The sequence below is a fragment of the Papio anubis genome, chromosome 14 (genome assembly GCF_008728515.1).
Source record: "Papio anubis isolate 15944 chromosome 14, Panubis1.0, whole genome shotgun sequence".
In the NCBI taxonomy this organism is placed as follows: domain Eukaryota; kingdom Metazoa; phylum Chordata; class Mammalia; order Primates; family Cercopithecidae; genus Papio; species Papio anubis.
Window position 1 is genome coordinate 89,820,232 of NC_044989.1, and position 17,919 is coordinate 89,838,150.

The following is a 17,919-nucleotide window of genomic DNA, read 5'->3' on the forward strand; positions in this document are numbered from 1 at the left end:
CTGATCTTATTAAAAATGAGATTTTGGTAGATTCCCCTGAAGATATTCCGACCAAGCTTTCTTCTGGAATCTTACCTAGAATTACATTTATTTGTTTCCTTGGGCAATTCAATATGACTTTGTGTTAAATTACACAAGGTTACATAACTCTACAAGTTAATCCTTCATTGTTCCTGGATTTTTTTTTTTTTCCAGAAATGTGACTGTCCTTGTGAAAGTATTTATTGTTGGCACCATTATTCAGGAACTGTGCAATGGAATATGAAGCACGTCACTGAGAAATAAAGAATAGTGTGGTTGTTTTTCTGTTTAATGATCAGCTGTATGGTAGATTCACATCCCTAAACTGTGAGCAATTTTACATAAAGTCAAGAAAATATCAGTTGCAGGTACAGGTTACCCAGAGACATAAAACTGGGAATGCAGTTCTTGCTCTTCCTACATGGAGAATTTCCTTGTGAACTGTTGGCTCATGGCTGTGGCTTTGTCACTTCCAAGCTGGGGGAGGCTCAGGTCTCACTCAGAGTTAACAAGAACCTGGAAGCCCTGACAGGACCTGATTCCACATGACCAGGGAGACTGCGTGGGAACTTTGTAACGCCATTTGGAAAAAACATCATGCAAAGTTATTTCTTATTTGTTCTATATCATTAACCTAGAAGATTCTTCCCTTAAGAGAGTTATCTGGGCCAGGCACGGTGGCTCACACCTGTATTTCCAGCACTTTAGAAAGCCAAGGCAGGCAGATATCCTGAGGTCAGGAGTTCAAGACCAGCCCGGCCAACATGGGGAAACCCCATCTGTACTTAAAAAAAAAAAAAAAAAAAAAAGGCCCTCTGGTTAACCTTGTATATGTGAGATGATTATGATGGGATAGATCTCAGATTGAACAACTGGTCACCAGGACTTTTATATTCACTGCCTGAGGCATAAAATTTTGTCTCTCTTTCCTTTTCCTTATACTGGGCTCTTAGCTCTTAATGTAGAGGCTCACGTCATTCTCTCTGTGAGGCCCTTGGACAGAGAGCTCTTATGCGGTTCACTTACCAGGTGCCAGGGCAGGGCAGATTCTAGTATTTGAGCTGAACATTCTTGAACAGTTATCCTGGTAATAGCAGGTACCAGACAGCCCTTGAACTGGAAGCAGCTCCAGGCCACTTTTTATTTGTAGGCTCTCAGTCCAACAGTGCTAGTGGGGATAGGGCTGTTTCCTTCTCTAGATTGACTGGGAGGAAGTCAAGTCAGATGGCATTCACCTCCCAGAGATGCATCCTGGACACACATTTCCACATGGTCAGGGTTCTGGTGCTTTCTTACAGTCATGCCCTACACAATGTGTCCCTACAAAAGGTCCCAACTTTCCCCTTCAGATCCTTCTTCCCTTGATTGTGGGCAGACTTGACTGAATCTCTCTCTGTTTTGTTCCAAGGGACAATTTATATCACATTGTTCACAGAAGAGACATTCCCCCTGTCCCATCAACCTTTTCCACACCACTGCACCCACCATGGGCTGTCTGGTATCTGCTGTTTCTAGTATTTGCATACTGTCCCCTAGGGAGGACCTTCCCTTGTGAGTCTGAGATAAAAGCTCAGCTCTAACCTTGCCTTAACTGATCAGGACTCCTCAGGTCACCTTCTCACAATGAGGCTCCCTGCTCAGCTCCTGGGGCTGCTGGTGCTCTGGCTCCCTGGTAAGGACTGAAGGAGATGAGGGAGGAGAATTGGGTGGGAGGTGAGCTCTGTGGGCTCCACAGCTTCACATGTTTATTCCAATAATATGATAGAGTCACATGGTCCATGCTCCAGGGAATGGAATTCATGTGTGTCTGATGAGTAATCAGGATTCAACTCCAGGAAACGATGACCAGTGCTCTGATTCAGAACTTGAAAATAAAGAGTTCCCTGCTGGCTAGTAAATAATGGGTTTATTTTAGAAAGTCTACTTTTCATGATATAAATCAAAACTTTAAAAATGTTAATGTAAATCAATATCACAAGAGAAATTCTGAAAGTTGCTCATAATGATCTATATAACCTTGCATTTCTCTGTTATTATTTCAGGGACCAGTGGGGATATTGTGATGACCCAGACTCCACTCTCCCTGCCCGTCACCCCTGGAGAGCCGGCCTCCATCTCCTGCAGGTCTAGTCAGAGCCTCTTCAATAGTGATTATGCAAACACCTATTTGGATTGGTATCTGCAGAAGCCAGGCCAGTCTCCACAGCTCCTGATCTATATGCTTTCCAACCGGGCCTCTGGAGTCCCTGACAGGTTCAGTGGCAGTGGGTCAGGCACTGATTTCACACTGAAAATCAGCCGGGTGGAGGCTGAGGATGTTGGGGTGTATTACTGCATGCAAAGTATAGAGTATCCTCCCACAGTGGTATAGCCTCGAACAGAAACCTCCCTGCTGGGTTGGCCCAGCTGCCCACGTGCACTGCTTGTCTGGGGGAGCAGCTGAGCAGAGTTTCTGAGTCTCCAGAACAGAAGGCTGTTGGAGATGTCAGGGCAGGGTTTGCTGCTGAGGACGGTGGTCCATGAGAAGCTCAATAGCACCTCAGATCCCAAATGTTAAATCCCCACCAGCTGCCACAGCCTGGGGAAGGCATAAAGAGGAGGAGAATTCATGGGGGCCATGTGCCCTGGGAAAACCAACAATGATGAAGGGAGAGTGAATGAAAGCTCACATCCTCACCCTCCCTGTCTTGCCCACATTTGTCAGGTATGTGCAACTGTCAGAATAACCAGACCATGAATGCAGTTTAGTGACAACACAAGTAGAACATATATGGGAAATGACCAGCTTGGGGTTTATTTCAAACATGATGGCACTTAGTCATGTTGGGGAACTCATAGTCTCCCGTCTCCCTAATTCTGCTCTCTGATTCGCACTAAACCCTCCTCTCCAGTGTCTTACAGGAGAAAGCACTGTGCACAAGCTGTCAGCAGGGGAGTATGGCTAAGGACACTGAGTAAAAATCTTTGATGTTGGATTATTCAAATAGACTTTGTAAACTCACGGCAGGTATGAGATCCTAATGTGAAAAACTGATTACTCCTAATTATTATTTGGCAAGTGAAAAGTAGGTTTTCACAATTCCAAAAGTGGCCTTTGAAAATAAACTGCATAAACTCAAAGATGGAAAATATAAAGTTTATTTCAAGTTCAAAAGGAAACATTCAGAATTATGTTAGATTTTTATTTCTCTTCCAAATTCTAAAAATTTTGAAAGTATTTAGGCTAAGTACTATTTTAAAGTAGAAATTTATTATTGTATTTTCATAAGAAAAGGTTTCAAAGGATACAGAAATGCATTCTTTTCACAAAGTTACTTCATTACCTGAAAAGGAGTCTGAATTCTCTATTTCGGTTGTAAATGCATGGAGCATCTATGCTTTTCATAGATTTTTAAAAATATAGTGTTCTAAATGATATTGAACCTCATAATTTGTCTTGTGAGTTAAATGTCGTAACACCATGTGATAGACACAAAATAATGACTGAATCAACAGAAGAAGATCTGCTTCAGGCCAAGGGTATAAAGTCACTTGGGATGATTGTTTATTCCAAGATAACCGATACCATGGTAAGTGCAATTAAAATTCCAAAGTTCCATTTCTGTTCGGTTTAAAAATTGTATGGCAATATTTATATAGATATCAATCACACTGGAGCCCTCAAATGAAAATAAAAGTGGCACAGTATATTTTTTAAACATACCAATAAATGCATCATTGAGCTTAAAAGGCATTACACAGAATGCAGTTAAAGGACACAAAGTGTGGCGGGGCATGGTGGCTCACGCGGTAATCCCAGCACTTTGGAAGGCTGAGGCAGGTGAATTCCCTGAGGTCAGGAGTTCAAGACCAGCCTGGCCAACATGGTGAAACTCTGTCTCTACTAAAAATACAAAAATCAGTCAGACGTGGTGGCATGTGCCTGTAATCCCAGCTGTTACAGAAGCTGAGACAGGAGAATGGTTTGAACACAGGAGGCAGAAGTTGCAGTGAGCTGAGATCATGCCACTTCACTCCAGCCTCATCAACAGAGCAAGACTCTGTCTTACAAAAAAAAAAGTTGGTGACGGGGGGGACACAAATTGTAAGTAGTATGACCTGGAGCTAAGAAATGCTATTGTCGTCTTTAGCCCTCGTGTGATTGACAGCATCTAAGGACCTTGAATTTCTTCTTTGCTGTGAGACACGAGATTAGTCCCAACCCATTCAAGATGGTTAGATATATTTAACAAACAAACAAACAAACAAACAACTTATATAATACTGATGTAACAAAGGGCTACACTCTCAAAACAAAACGGTGAAAGGTAAATAATCCCCTAAACCCGAGAGAAGATATGAGGAGAATCAAAATTGGCTGGTACAAAGAAGCCTCTAGTTGCAGTTGACCAAATGTGACAAGGTTTCTGTGTCTGTGCCATGGCAGTGCAGAGGTAGGCAGGTGTCCTTGGTGGTGTTGGTGACCTACTCCATGAGGTCACTCAGGTGGGCAGGAGGCATAACCACCCTTAGCACACAGCTTCCCTCCTTCCTCACAGTCGCTGCCCCCACGCTCATCCTCAGCAGCATGAGTGGAACAGAGTGAAGCGAAAGCTGTTTTCTTCTAAAGATCAAAAATCTTGAACTTGCAAATGGAAATAAATGTTATTTTTGCTCCAAGAAACCTTCCATTGAGTGGACCTGTGGATAAACCCACATTTTTTGGTTGTTTTAACCTGAAAATGTATTTACATGATTCTTAGAAATAATTTTTGAGTATGAAATTATATTTTAGCAGCTTATTTCAAGTTCTTATTAACCATTCGATAATTAGTTTTAAAAGGTCATTGATTAAAAAAAAATCTGTTGCTCTAACTGTCCTCCACCGAAAGTAATTTGTCTTTTTAACCTCATCAGACTCCTTTTAAGCTCTTAAACTGACCTTATTATTATTATTTTTTTTTTTTTACAGATTCTATACATTAAGTCAATTTATCATTTATGATCAAGTTATTTATCTATTTTGGTTACCACAAGTAGAAAAAGCCTGTAAGTTGCTATGCCAGAAACCAGCCTCTAGATGGCAAACAAACCCCACAATACACAAAAGAGAGCCACGTTGTTAGACACCCTGGGAAAGGAAGAGGGCTAGTGTCCCATTAAAACTTGGAGCCCCCAAGGCAAGAATGGCCTGGAACATCTGGGAGGAGACACCAGGCTGTGGAGTTGTGAGGAATCTGCTCTGTGCTCTGAGACTGAAAGCCCAGCCTTGCCTCTCACCGCTGCCATGACTCTGTCCCCATCTGCTGTGAAGTGAATGGTGCCTTCTAAATTCATGCTGAAGCCCTAATTGCTGAAAACTGTAAGACATGGAATGTGGGGATTATGTGTATCTTCCCGACACCACCATGATGCTCAGGAAGGAGACTTCTTGTTTCCTGTTAGGATTCTTGTTCAAAGCAAGATTTTGCCTCTCCTGCACAATTTCCTTTCCTGATTGTTTCTCTCTTTGACAGAAGATGGCCCAGGTGCTTCACTATTGAGTCTCAACCTCTTATGCAAAGCCCTCAGTCTAGTGTTGCTCTTTTCCTTCATGCTATTTTTGTTTGTTTGTTTTCTTGTAATCATTTTAGCAATAAAATAATCACTTTTTTATTCTTAGCTATTAAAGATGTTATCTTAGTTAATTACAGTGGTTCCCTTCAGAATAATAAATGGTCTTTTAAGATGATGGTAAGAGATCCAAATCCATGTGCTTAGGAAGTTGCAAGAAGCTCTATCTAGTACGGGTGCCAGTGCCTCTCCCAGAGTGCTCCATGCAGCTGGCCCCACAGAGTCCCTCTGTGCTGTCATATCACCTGCTGCCTTATGTGAATGAGATATTCTGGTTAGAATCCTGGTGGATGCTATTTGAGCCAGTGCCCACACAACTCCCATGAAAACTGAGACCACAGGCCCCTGAAGACAATCACAGGTCTCTAGAATCACAGCTCATGACTGTCCTCTGCAGACACAGCTTCTCCCCATATGACTGAGGGTTGTCATTGGCTGTGTCCTTCCTTGTGCATGACAACAGGAGACAGAGCAGGTCTGTAAGCAGCCCTGCAAGCCAGGTTCTGTGCAAGCCCTCCTGTGTGGGTGCCTCTTACGTGGACACAGGTGTGTAAACCAAAAATGAACCTCTAAGCTCCCTAGCCAATTGAATGAACTCCTCCTCTCAGCCAAAAATACACCAAAATCAACCTAAAATACAAGTACCATCCATGATGGGTATGGATGTTCAGATATGCCTTAATATATCCTCCTCCCTTTAAAATTCAGGCACAACTGACCAGCTTTTAATATTAAAACAGAGACCTTGAGACTGACAAAGCAAATTCTTTGTAGCAATAAGATATCATCCTGACAGATACCAAGCCCTAGGAGTGTGGGGGTTCAGTCAGGCTGGTGGGAAAAATTTTAGGTGTAATAGCCACAAACCATCTTGGAAAGCCTGAGTTTGCATGACTTCAGTAATAGATCTGGCCGTAGGCAGCCTAGTCCCTTTATCGTTGGTTAGATAGACTGAAGAAGATACAAAGGAATGTAGGTGAGTTTATCTAACTAGCTTGTTTACTCATGTGTTCCTAAGAATAACCTTTGATCAACCATGTAATTACTCTCTACTTGGCAACCACCTTAATTACCCACAGGTGTGTTGACTCAAAGCCTTTGTCATTAATCTGTGCCAAGTACATGGAGGCAGGGGCAGCTAGCCAGCATGCTTGGCTGCTACAAGTCTTTCTGTAGCCGGCCTCCTTGGTCAGCTCCTTCACTGAAATCTCGGTGTTTGAGTACGGTATTAATCCATCATTCAGCTGAAGTACGCAGGACGGACCCCAACATATGAGAAATCAAAGTATTTTCCCCAAGATATTTTTATTTAATGTATTTTTAAATGCCTCTGCAAAACTGTTTCTTGTGGGAAAAATCTATATTCTGTAGAGAATCCTACCCCTTTACAAGTCTCTTTCCTGACCAAGAGAGATTTAACTAAGAGGCTGGCACCTTTTAAGTCTGCTAAGAAACAATTACTATCTATTCTCTCTGAAGCCTGCTGCCTGGAGGCTTCATCTGCGTGATAAAACCTTGGCTCCACAATTCTTTTTCTTAACCCAGAAACTCCTTTCTGTTGATCACAGGTCATTAGATAAACTCTTTCAACCACCTATGGAATCTTTTAATTGACCTATGACCTGGAAATCCCCAACACACCGCCTCCTTTGGGCTGTCCTGCGTTTCCATATCAAACCAATGTACAGCTTACACATATTGATTGATATCTTATGTCTCCCTAAAACGTGTAAAACCAAGCTGTAGCCCGACCACCTTGGGCACACGTTCTCAAGACATCCTGAGGCTGTTTCACAGATATGTCTTTAACTTTGACCAAATAGATTTCTAAATTGATTGAGACTTGTCTGAGATACTTATTGGTTACAGGTGTCACTGGATACACTGAGGGAAGTGAAGAGATTTACGACCTTGAGAAAAGGAGGAAGCCAGGATGTAGAGGGGGAGAGAGAGAGAGAGAGAGTGAGAGAGCAAGCTTGTGATATTTGTACAGGACTAGCACTGAGACCTGGTTGTGTAATGGTGTAGTACTGAGTATCATCCCCAAATAATGAGGTTTCATTCCAAGGAGCCTATGCATGTATCTTACCTGGGAAAATGGCTTTTTCAGGTGTAAATTAAGGAGCTTGAAATAGGGCCATGATCTTAGGTTAATCACGTGGACCCTAAATGAGATCACAATGTCCTGAGAAAAAAAGAGGTAGAGAGACACTTGACATAGACTGAAGAGGAGAAGGCAATGTGAACACAGAGACAGAGATTGTAGTGATGTGTCCACAGCCAAGGAGAGTGGAAGCCACCAGAAGATGGAAGAGCTAAATCAGACTCCTCCCTAGAACTTCTGAAGGAGCTTGACCCGACCACTCCAAGATCTTATCCCAGTGAAACTGATTCTGGACTTCTGGTCTCCAGTGTAATGCCCAGACTGTATGTTCCCCAAAGAAGACCACCAGAGTCCAGAGTCAAAGCCAAGCAGCAAGGATCTTTTACTGCAAGTTCGAACTTGGTCCCTCCATTCCACAGCATACAAGAGGGCCCCGAACAATGCAAGTGCTTGCCTTTTATAGCCCGATGTAAATAGGATACGTAAAGTTACAGAGGAACAAGGGAATTCTTTTGGTTACAGCACTATAATTGGTTAACATTTTAAATTATACATTTAGTAGTTTTCTATTGGTTCCCGCGCTTTCAGTAAAACCACGAACGGTTGTGTCCTTATCGGAGACTTTCCAGGTGGTGTTTTTCTAAAGTTGAGATATATGGTAGTCTCTGAGTTGAGGAATGTGTTTGTACTGGGCTCAGGAAGTTGAGAGATATATGGTGGGATGTGTTTGCACTGGGCCTGTTTGTGTTGAGCCCGGGGCTGAGGAATGTGCCTGATTTCTTTCACCAGAACTATGAGTGATTCCAATCCTGTTGTTTGAAGCTACCACATTTTTGAGAACTTGTTACAGTAGCCCGAGGACACTAACACAAATGGGGCTCTGGGAAAATACAGGGTAAATGTGCTGTGGTGGTTTGCAATCTCTTAGACATAAACAGATTGGTGGAAAATTTTGTGATTGAAGAAATGTACATGAAACCTAGAGTGTACAGAGAGGTATCTGTTAGTCACAAGATAAAGACTGATAATTTTAGATGAAAATGACTTATGACTAGTAATATCTGACATATTCTGAGTTATTCAAGGATGCATAAAAGGGTCATTAGATACTCTTCTCATGTGTGTGTGTGTGTCTATCTATACATGTATGTGCACTTCATGGTGCATCAGCTGGTGGAACCCTCAGGTGGTGGCACCTTCATATCCTCAGTACCCCATTTCACACATGAGGAAACTGTTCATGAGAGCACATGGCTGATTTGCATAAAAATCACTTGTTCAGCAGTTGTTGAAGCAGAATTTGGAACCTAGGTCTGTCTGACCTTAACTATGTTCCTTCCACAGAGCCACACTCATTCCACAGAGGAACCCACAACCTAAAAAACCAGAGAAGAGACAAAGCCAGAAGTGCAGCATGGAGTTCTTAACGCAAGCTCACCATGACCTCTGGTCCTCATCACGCTGACACAGCTTAAACTCAGATCCTTCTACAGTTTTGTCTACAAAGGATAATTTTCTCAAAGCCTTTACAAACACCAAGTACCTTCAGATATTGTGGCAGGTTACATCTTGCATGGCCCTGACTACATTTTGTCTCCTCTGCCATCCCCATGTCTCTGACTCAGTCCTTACTTCTCAGATTGTGTCTTTTACATCTAGTTTGACCTCCAAATATCAAAACAGCAAACCTGCAGCCCCCTTCTCTTCCATGTTCTGTAAGAGATGACCTCCAGGCTCTCAGATACCAAGACTGTACAAGACCTAACCCAGAGAGTTACTCACGAGTCTTTCTACATAAGAAGAATTCTGGTGCTAGCTCTCTGCATTAAAAAAATAAAATAAAATTAAAATTAAAAATAATAAATAAAACGAAAAATTGTTTTGTGTCTCTTGTTGAAATTGACAGCAAATAACAACAACATAGAACTATTTGGAACAACAGACAATAGTGATACACTCAGGGAACTAAAACACACCGTTTCCCCTAGCGTTGGTTTCCTGTTGCTGCTGTATCAAAGTACCAGAACCTTACTGGCTCTACATGACACAAGTGTATTATCTTACATTTCTGGAGGTCAGAAGTCTCAATGAAATAAAATCCCGTAGAAATAGGGCTCTATTCATTCTGGGGGTTTCAAGAGAGAGAATCCAATATCCAGCTTTCCATCTCTCTGATGTTCCCACATTCCTGGCTCCATGGTCCCTTCCTCCATCACTCCTTATTGCTCTCCATTGTCCCAGCTCCTCTCTGGCTGTGACCCTTCTCCCTCCCTTTTATAAGGACCCCTGTGATTATGGTCTCACCCAGATAGTTCAGGATACTCTCCTGACCTCAAAATTCTTAACCATGTCTGCCAAGTTATTTTTGACATATTCATAAGTAATAATCATAGATTCCAGATATTAGGACAATGTTGTGTTTAGAGGGTGTATTATTAATTCCACAAACAACTCTCATCATCCCCACAATGGTCTTCCCTTAAGGTAGAATAAAAATATCACAAGGCAGATTTATGAGGCAATAGACCTAGAAAAAAACCTGAGACTCTAGGACTCTCTTATGTGTGGATGTCAAATTCTGGGGATTCTGATTCTCTGCTCTAAGTGGACTCCATGGTGTACAGCCATTGGTGGAAGGCTTCTTTGATTTTGTGACCTCAAAAAAAAAAAAACGAATCTCTGCTAAAGTCAAATCTAAGAAAGACTGGCAAAGATAATTTAAATATGTCTTAATTTTTCTGAATTTCCCTGTGCTTTAATACATGAGAAGTGGCAATAATTTAAACCAAAGATATCCTCCAAGAATGAGGATATTTCCAGTCCCTTAGATTGGGTCCCCCAAGTGAGAAGGATGACAAAGACTTCCATGCGGGCAGTGTATTTACAAAGTGCAGGAAAGAAGTAAGTGAGCGAGGGAAGAGAGGAGGGACCGTGAAAGCTACCTCAGCAAGGAGCCACTTCTGAGGATGATGAGATCTCAAGCCCACATAGAAACACAGAAAAAATGCCTCTGTTATTCCACCTGAGAGGTGAGGGAGCTGGGGTATGTATACACCTCCCGTGTGATCACTGATTGATAGCCATCCCAGGGATTGCTAATTTCATGCAATGAGGTCATGCAGGCTGAGCTCCCTTCTCCAGGTTCAGAGAGAGCAGTGAGGAGCAGAAAGGGCCATAGAGAGTCAGCTAAGTATAATGAGTAGAATCACCAAGGTGTAGTAACAATGACTGCTAAAATTATGCAGAAAGACAAAAGTGCATTTGAATCCAGAGATGTATCTCTCTGAATCTGGATATCTGGATCCTGGCAGACTGTTCAGTCGCCATTTCCCTGAAATCCAGTCCCCTGGAAAAGCAGCAGGAGGTTTGTGCACAGGCTGCACTACCTTGGTCTGGCCACTCCTAGTTGTGCATGAGAAATACTCCCTGGAGGTCCTGGGCTTCGGTCCACTGATACTGATGTAGTTGGCTCCACGTCCCCTGCTGCTGAACCAGGCTGACACACCCTGGGCAAAGGCAGCTGTGTGAGGTAATGAGGTTCAAATCCGCGCTTCAGGTTTATCTGGACTCAAAATACTTTTTCATCTACATGAGCAGTGTCTTGGCAGAAGATGGAGACTCTCTCTAAATTGATGTGAGACAGGGAGGCCGGCATCTGGGGCAGGATGATGTCCTCACTCACTGCTAAAGAGTAAAACAGGAAATGGTTACTGACGGTGCATGGCAAGAACATGCACTGGACAGCAGCCGCCCTCACTAAGGAGAGAGGGTTCACTGACCTGGACCTTCCCCAGGGCCTCCCCATCACCTGCTCTTCAGAAAGCCAGACTCTAGGGCAAATGCACCTAAGACCCCAGGAATAGGCTGGTGGGGAGAGCAGCTCGGAGCATTACCCAGGGGATGTGGCCTTTCTCATCCTACTTAGAAGCAATGGATTATTTGTGCCCAGGTTGATAGAGGGCTTCAAGTTGATCCTAATCCAGGCTCCTATAGTTAGTGAGTGAAACAGAGAATTTAGTTGAAATAATCAGACCTGGCATCACTAGTCGGCCCTCCATGCTGGTGAACCATAAGAAATCATACGAAAAGCAGGAATGGGTATAGAATATAGGGATTCTCACACCAAGAATAAGGGGCAGACCATTTAGTCCCTGGGCATTAAAAAGACCCATAGCTCTGGATAATGGAGATCTATGCATGGCAGAGGTATCATCTTTGGGCATGTTCAGTGAATTGCTTTTCCTTATTATGCTAAGAACAGTAGCTTAAGTTTACTAGTAAATTCTACTAAATTTATTAAACACACTTCTGATAAAGTCTTTTTATTTTCATTTCAGAAAGCAAACATTTTCACACTGATAGAGACATTGTTAGTATCGCACTAAATACTTTTACACTCATCAAATTCCTTTGAGAGTAACTGAAAGTACTGACAGCCCCACATTCTACAACTTTATTATGAATTTTCTCCCCAAAATGTGGCTTTCCTACACACTCCTAATACAAGTTTAAAATACAGTATTTAATCTAGTCTTAGGTTCATTTAAAATTTTGAAAATTCAATCCAAAAATATGTTCTGTAACATATTTTTGTATTGAAAATGTTTGTATTTCGTATTGAAAAATATGTATGGCCACCAAAGAGAAATGTATTCTGTGAAGGTAAATCTACGCTGCCCTGTCTGACTTGGTGAGCCTGGGGACACTGGCCCTGTGCTGAGTTACTGAGATGGGTCAGCCCTGCAGCTGTGCCCAGCCTGCCCCATCCCCTGCTGATTTGCATGTTCCCAGAGCACAGCCTCCTGCCCTGAAGACTTTTTTATAAGCTGGTCACACCCTGTGCAGGAATCAGTCTCCGTCAAGACATGATGGACATGAGGGCCCCCGCTCAGCTCCTGGAGCTCCTGTTGCTCTGGCTCACAGGTAAAGAAGGAGAACACTAACAATATACTCAGTCAGTGTGCTCAGTAGGGTCTGCAACTTCAGGTAAGTCCTCTGATAACATTATTAATAGTATGAATATTTGTTTTTATGTTTTCAATCTCAGGTGCCAGATGTGCCATCCAGATGACCCAGTCTCCTTCCTCCCCATCTGCAACTGTAGGAGACAGAGTCACCACCACTTGCCGTGTGAGTCAGAGCATTAACAATAATTTAGCCTGGTATCAGCAGAAACCAGGGAAAACTCCTAAGCTCCTGATCTGTGAGGCATCCAGTTTGCAAAGTGGGATTCCCTCTCGGTTCAGTGGCAGTGGATCTGGGACAGATTTCACTCTCACCATCAGCAGCCTGCAGTCTGAAGATGTTGCAACTTATTTCTGTCAACATGGTTATAGTTACCCTACCACAGTGTTACACACCTGATCATAAACCCCCAAGGAAGCAGACGTGTGAAACTGAGCCACCCCAGATGCTCCTCCTGGTGGCTCTATCTGCTGAAGGCATTTCTCAAACTCAGGCTTTGAAAATCATTGCGAGATTTTTGTAGAGGGGACCAGGGAGGCTCCTCTGAACCCTAAGCCTCCTTCATCCTCATCCCCAGCAGAAAAGACGTGACAATGCCTGTCCTGGAAGAATAAAGAAGAGAGATAAGTCCACCTGAGGAGTGTGTGTTATGGGATAATTGAAATTTGTCCAGCAAAAGAGAAGCCATTCTCAGTATTTCAAGGAGAAATTGTTCAAGCTGAATAAATTAGAGTCTAAACCACAGTCTTTCCAAAGCCTATGGCATGTTATTCATGAAGCAGGTACCAGAGACAGGGGATTCTCAGGTGCTCCTCCAGAAGCCAGAGTGCACCTGCCCCTGGTGTTATGTGCTGAGTACCGTGTGATGATCCTCGGATCTGTCTGGGAAGCCCAGGGCTGGGCTGCTGATGCTCTCAGCTGACTGCAGCACCTCTCCAGGGGTGATTCTCCACATCACACACACACACACACACACACACACACACACACACACACACACACACATATATATACTTTAAGTTCTGGGTTACACGTGCAGAACGTGCAGTTTTGTTACATAGATATACATGCACCATGGTGGTTTGCTGCACCCATCAACCTGTTACCTACATTAGATATTTCTTCTAATGTTATAACCCCCCTAGCCCTCCCACCCCCAACAGGCCCTGGTGTGTGATGTTCCCCTCCCTGTGTCCATGTGTTCTCATTGTTCAACTTCCACCTGTGAGTGAGAACATGTGGTGTTTGGTTTTCTGATCTTGTGATAGTTTGCTGAGAATGATGGTTTCCAGCTTCATCCATGTCCCTGCAAAGGACATGAACTCATCCTTTTTCTATGGCTGCATAGTATTCCGTGGTATATATGTGCCACATTTTCTTAATCCAGTCTATCATTGATGGACCTTTGGGTTGGTTTCAAGTCTTTGCTATTGTGAATAGTGCTGCAGTAAACATATATGTGCATGTGTCTTTATGGTAGAACGATTTATAATCCTTTGGGTATTTGCCCAGTAATGGGATTGCTGGGTCAAATGGTATTTCTAGTTCTAGATCCTTGAGGAATAGCCACTGTCTTCCACAATGGTTGAACTAATTTATACTCCCACCAACAGTGTAAAAGCATTCCTATTTTTCCATAACCTCTCCAGCATCTGTTGGTTCCTGACTTTTTAATGATCACCATTCTAACTGGCGTGAGATGGTATCTCATTGTGGTTTTGATTTGCATTTCTCTAATGACCAGTGATGATAAGGATTTTTTCATATGTTTGTTGTCCGCATAAATGTCTTCTTTTAAAAAGTGTCTGTTTATATCCTTTGCCCAATTTTTGATGGGGTTGTTCGCTTTTTTTTTGTAAATTTGTTTGAGTTCTTTGTAGGTTCTGGATATTAGTCCTTTGTCAGATGGATAGATTGCAAAAATTTTCTCCCATTCTGTAGGTTGCCTGTTCACTCTGATGTCAGTTTCTTTTGCTGTGCAGCTCTTTAGCTTAATTAGATCCCATTTGTCAATTTTGGCTTTTGTTGCCATTGCTTTTGGTGTTTTAGACATGAAGTCTTTGACCATGCCTATGTCCTGAATGGTAATGCCTAGATTTTCTTCTAGGGTTTTTATGATGCTAGGTCTTACTTTAAGTCTTTCATCCATCTTGAGTTGATTTTTGTATAAGGTGTAAGGAAGGGGTCTAGTTTCAGTTTTCTGCATATGGCTAGCCAATTTTCCCGACACCATTTATTAAATAGGGAATTTTTTCCCCATTGCTTGTGTGTGTCAGGTTTGTCAAAGATCAGATGGTGGTAGGTGTGTGGTGTTATTTCTGAGGCCTCCATTCTGTTCCATTGGTCTACATATCTGTTTTGGTACTAGTACTATGCTGTTTTGGTTACTGTAGACTTGTAGTAAAGTTTGAAGTCGGGTAACATGATGCCTCCAGCTTTGTTCTTTTTGCACAGGATTGTCTTGGCTATATGGGCTCTTTTTTGGTTCCATATGAAGTTTAAAGTATTTTTTTCCAATTCTCTGAAGAAAGTCAGTTGTTGCTTAATGGGGATAGCATTGAATCTGTAAATTACTTTGGGCAGTAAGGCCATTTTCATGATATTGATTCTTCCTATCCATGAACATGGAATGTTTTTCCATTTGTTTGTGTCCTCTCATATTTCCTTGAGCAGTGGTTTGTAGTTCTCCTTGAAGAGGTTTTTCGTATCCTTTTTAAGTTGTATTCCTAGGTATTTTATTCTCTTAGTAGCAATTGTGAATGAGAGTTCACTCATGATTTGGCTCTCTGTTTGTCTGTTATTTGTGTATAGGAATACTTGTGATGTTTGCACACTGGTTTTTTATCCTGAGACTTTGCTGAAGTGCTTAAGGAGATTTGGAGCTGAGATGATGAGATTTTCTAAATATACAATCATGTCATCTGCAAACAGAGACAATTTGACTCCTTCTTTTCCTATTTGAATTCACTTTATTGCTTTCTCTTGCCTGATTGCCCTGGCCAGAACTTCCAATACTATGTCGAATAGGAGTGGTGAGAGAGGACATCCTTGTATTGTGCCGGTTTTCAAAGGGAATGCTTCCAGTTTTTGCACATTCAGTATGATACTGGCTGTGGGTTTGTCATAAATAGCTCTTATCATGTTGAAATACATTCTAATGATACCTAGTTTATTGAGAGTTTTAGCATGAAAGGCTGTTGAATTTTGTTGGAGGCCTTTTCTGCATCTATTGAGATAATCATGTGGTTTTTGTCATTGGTTCTGTTTATGTGATTTATTACATTTATAGATTTGTGTATATTGAACCAGCCTTGCATCCCAGGGATGAAGTCCACTTGATCGTGGTGGATAAGCTTTTTGATGTGCTACTGGATTTGATTTGTCAGTACTTTACTGAGGACTTTTGCATTGATGTTCATTACGGATATTGGCCTAAAATTCTCTTTTTTATTATGTCTCTGCCAGGCTTTGATTTCAGGATGATGCTGGCCTCATGAAGTGAGTTAGGGAGGATTCCTTCTTCTTCTGTTGACCGGAATAGTTTCAGAAGGAATGGTACAAGCTGCTCTTTGTACCTCTGGTAGAATTTGGCTGTGAATCCATCTGGTCCTGGACTTTTTTTTAGTTGATAAGCAATTAATAATTGCCTCAATTTCAGAACCAGTAATAGGTCTATTCAGAGATTCAACTTGTTCCTGGTTTAGTCTTGGGAGGGTGTATGTGTCCAGGAATGTATCAGTTTCTTCTAGATTTTCCAGTTTATTTGCGTAGAAGTGTTTATAGTATTTTCTGATGATAGTTTGCATTTCTGTGGGATCGGTAACTCCATGTGTTTTACTTCAGGTATCAGTGTATATGAATCCACCCCTCTGACTTTCCAGTCTCATGGGAGGGCCTCTTGTTGAACAACTCTAAAGAAACCATGGAGAGAAAATGGGTTTTGGAAAACGTGCTCCTAGGAGTGACAGTAATGATGAGGAATTGACAACTGACAGGCAAGTAAGGTGACTCTCCACAAGGCCTAAAATTTTTCCAGTTATGATTTAACCCAGAATATGTTTGAATGTGGTTTCAACTATTACCAGCATGTTTGGGGTCTTTATATTAAGTTGTAGATAAAATGGGAAAATCAGGAAATTGTATGAAATATACAATAAGGCTGTGTATGATGGCTCAGGCCTGCAATCCTGTGATAGTTGATACAGTGTCAACTTGATTAGATTGAAGGATGCAAGTACTGTTCCTTTCTGTGTCTCTCAGGGTGTTGCCAAAGGAGATTATTATTTGAGTCAGTAGGCTGGGGAAGGCAGACCCCCCGAATAATCTGGTGGGCATCATCTAATCAGCTGCCAATGAACATAAAGCAGGCAGAAAAAGGTGAAAAAGTGAGGCTGGCCTAGCCTTTCTACATCTTTCTCCTGTGCTGGATACTTCTTGCCCTCAAACATTGGACTACAAGTTCTTCAATTTTGAGACTCAAACTGGCTCTCCTTGCTCCTCAAACCTGCAGACAGCCTATTGTGGGGCCTTGTGATCCTGTAAGTTAATAAGTAATAAACTCATACATATGAGTTATATATAAACTAATATATATGAATTATATATAAATCCATATATATTATGAATTATATGTAAACTCACATATATAATATGAATTTATTATGTATTGATTATATTATGTATTAACTTACATATATATGTCATATATATATATGTGTGTGTATATATATATCCTATTATTCTGTCCCTCTAAAGAATCCTCACTAATACAGATTTTGGTACTAGGAGTGGTTCTACACGAACAGAATATTAAGAATGCAGTTCTTTCGTTAGTTTTGGGGTTTCTGGAGTTTCGTTGGTTGTGGGGTTTCTAGAGTTGGCTGCTTAATAGAATTAAACCCCAAAATGCTAGGGATTGTACTTTTAATAGTATGGAGAACAATGATAGTCCTTGACATGAACTGTTTAGAGAGTTATAGAAAATAAATGCATTTGACACTCCTGAATCATCATTGATGAGAGGCAAGGAGTTTAGTGACTCTATACTTAGTACCCTTGACAAACGCTTTGCAAATCTATTCGATTTGCGAGGGAAGCACCTGCATCTTTGAAGAGCCCTGTAAAGGCTCTTCTCTGTATGTCAGATCTAACGGTGAGAATTGCAGTCACTCAATTACAAAATTTAAATACAATTGGGAATAATTGGACCCTGAAGTGGCAGGGGCCAAGTGGTGGCA

The 17,919-nt window shown here is 41.8% G+C and overlaps 2 gene segments (V, D, J or C); both read left to right on the forward strand.

Annotated features, from left to right (window-relative positions):
• Positions 1–1,572: 1,572 nt before the first annotated feature.
• Positions 1,573–3,219, forward strand: LOC101007150. The segment is given in 2 exon segments: positions 1,573–1,693; positions 2,064–3,219. Coding segments are annotated over 2 exon segments (378 nt in total).
• A 9,032-nt stretch (positions 3,220–12,251) lies between these two features.
• On the forward strand, positions 12,252–13,566 carry LOC101001238. The segment is given in 2 exon segments: positions 12,252–12,640; positions 12,765–13,566. Coding segments are annotated over 2 exon segments (375 nt in total).
• The last annotated feature ends 4,353 nt before the right edge of the window (positions 13,567–17,919 follow it).